The sequence below is a fragment of the Fulmarus glacialis genome, unplaced genomic scaffold, assembly GCF_000690835.1.
Source record: "Fulmarus glacialis isolate BGI_N327 unplaced genomic scaffold, ASM69083v1 scaffold3168, whole genome shotgun sequence".
Lineage (NCBI taxonomy): Eukaryota > Metazoa > Chordata > Aves > Procellariiformes > Procellariidae > Fulmarus > Fulmarus glacialis.
In genome coordinates, this window is record NW_009227440.1 from 2,552 (window position 1) to 3,498 (window position 947).

Here is a 947-nt window from a genome sequence, read left to right on the forward strand (position 1 = left end):
AGGGAGGTGGTTTAGTGGTGGGCTTGGCAGTGCTGGGTTAACGGTTGGACTCAATCTTAGAGGTCTTTTCCAGCCTAAACGATTTCTGTGATTCTGTCTTGCTGGGCACCTGGCTCTGGGTGTCCCTGCTCGAGGACCAGGTGACCTCCAGAGTTCCCTTCCCACCCCAACCAGCCTGTGGTTCTGTGTTTAAGGGCCAATGAGCTCCCCTCTGCCACCAGGCCAGGGCGAGCCAGTGTCCCCCTCTCCCGGCAGGCTCTCCAGCCCTGTTCCTATGTCGGAGGGCCGTCCCACCACTCCGGGGGTCAGAGCAGCTCTGTGACAGCCCCCCACGCGGTGGGGCATTTTCATCACCCCTGGCTGAGGCCCCACGGCATCCCTTGCTGGCTGCTGTCACCGCTCTCCTGGCCACACCAGAATCCCTGCCCATGCTGCTGCTTTGTCTCCTCCGCAGCTCACAGCCACCAAGGCCGGCCGGCACATCGTGAGGGAGAAGGGGACGTACCTGATCCTGCGGGAGCTGCACCGCTGGGAGCGGGAGCCCGACGTGCTGGCTGCGTGCGAGAAGCTCATTCAGGTGGGGAGCAGGGTCCCTGGGGGGGCGGGGAGCCAGGTCCCGGGGTGCAGAGCTGCCCTGGAGCTGTTCCGAGGGCTCTGTCCTGCCTCTCCCTCGCTCTCTGCTCCTCGCTGGGTCGTGGGGCCCTTGCAGAGAGCTGTGGGGAGGGGAAGAGTGGGCGTCCCACCAGCCTGTCGCCCTTCCCTGAGCCTTCCTCCCCCTCCTGGGAAAAGGTGCTGATCGGGGACGAGCCCGGCCCGGGGATGGAGAACCTGCTGGAGGTGAACGTCCCCGAGGAGGTGGAGCAGCAGCTGCAGCGCCTGGACCGGGAGGAAGAGGAGTGGTGGCAGCGGGAGCGGGAGGAGCGGCAGGAGGCGCGGGGCTCGACGCC

General features: G+C 66.3%; 1 protein-coding gene across 1 annotated transcript in view; it reads left to right on the forward strand.

Annotated features, from left to right (window-relative positions):
- Positions 1-930, forward strand: part of HGH1 (HGH1 homolog (S. cerevisiae)) — a gene marked incomplete at both ends in the record, with an annotated part of 3,072 nt that extends 2,142 nt beyond the window's left edge. The window contains 2 exons of the mRNA XM_009583136.1: positions 455-577; positions 790-930. Of these exons, the coding sequence (XP_009581431.1) occupies positions 455-577; positions 790-930 (264 nt within the window). The remainder of the gene's footprint in view (positions 1-454; positions 578-789) is intronic.
- Between the last annotated feature and the right edge of the window lie 17 nt (positions 931-947).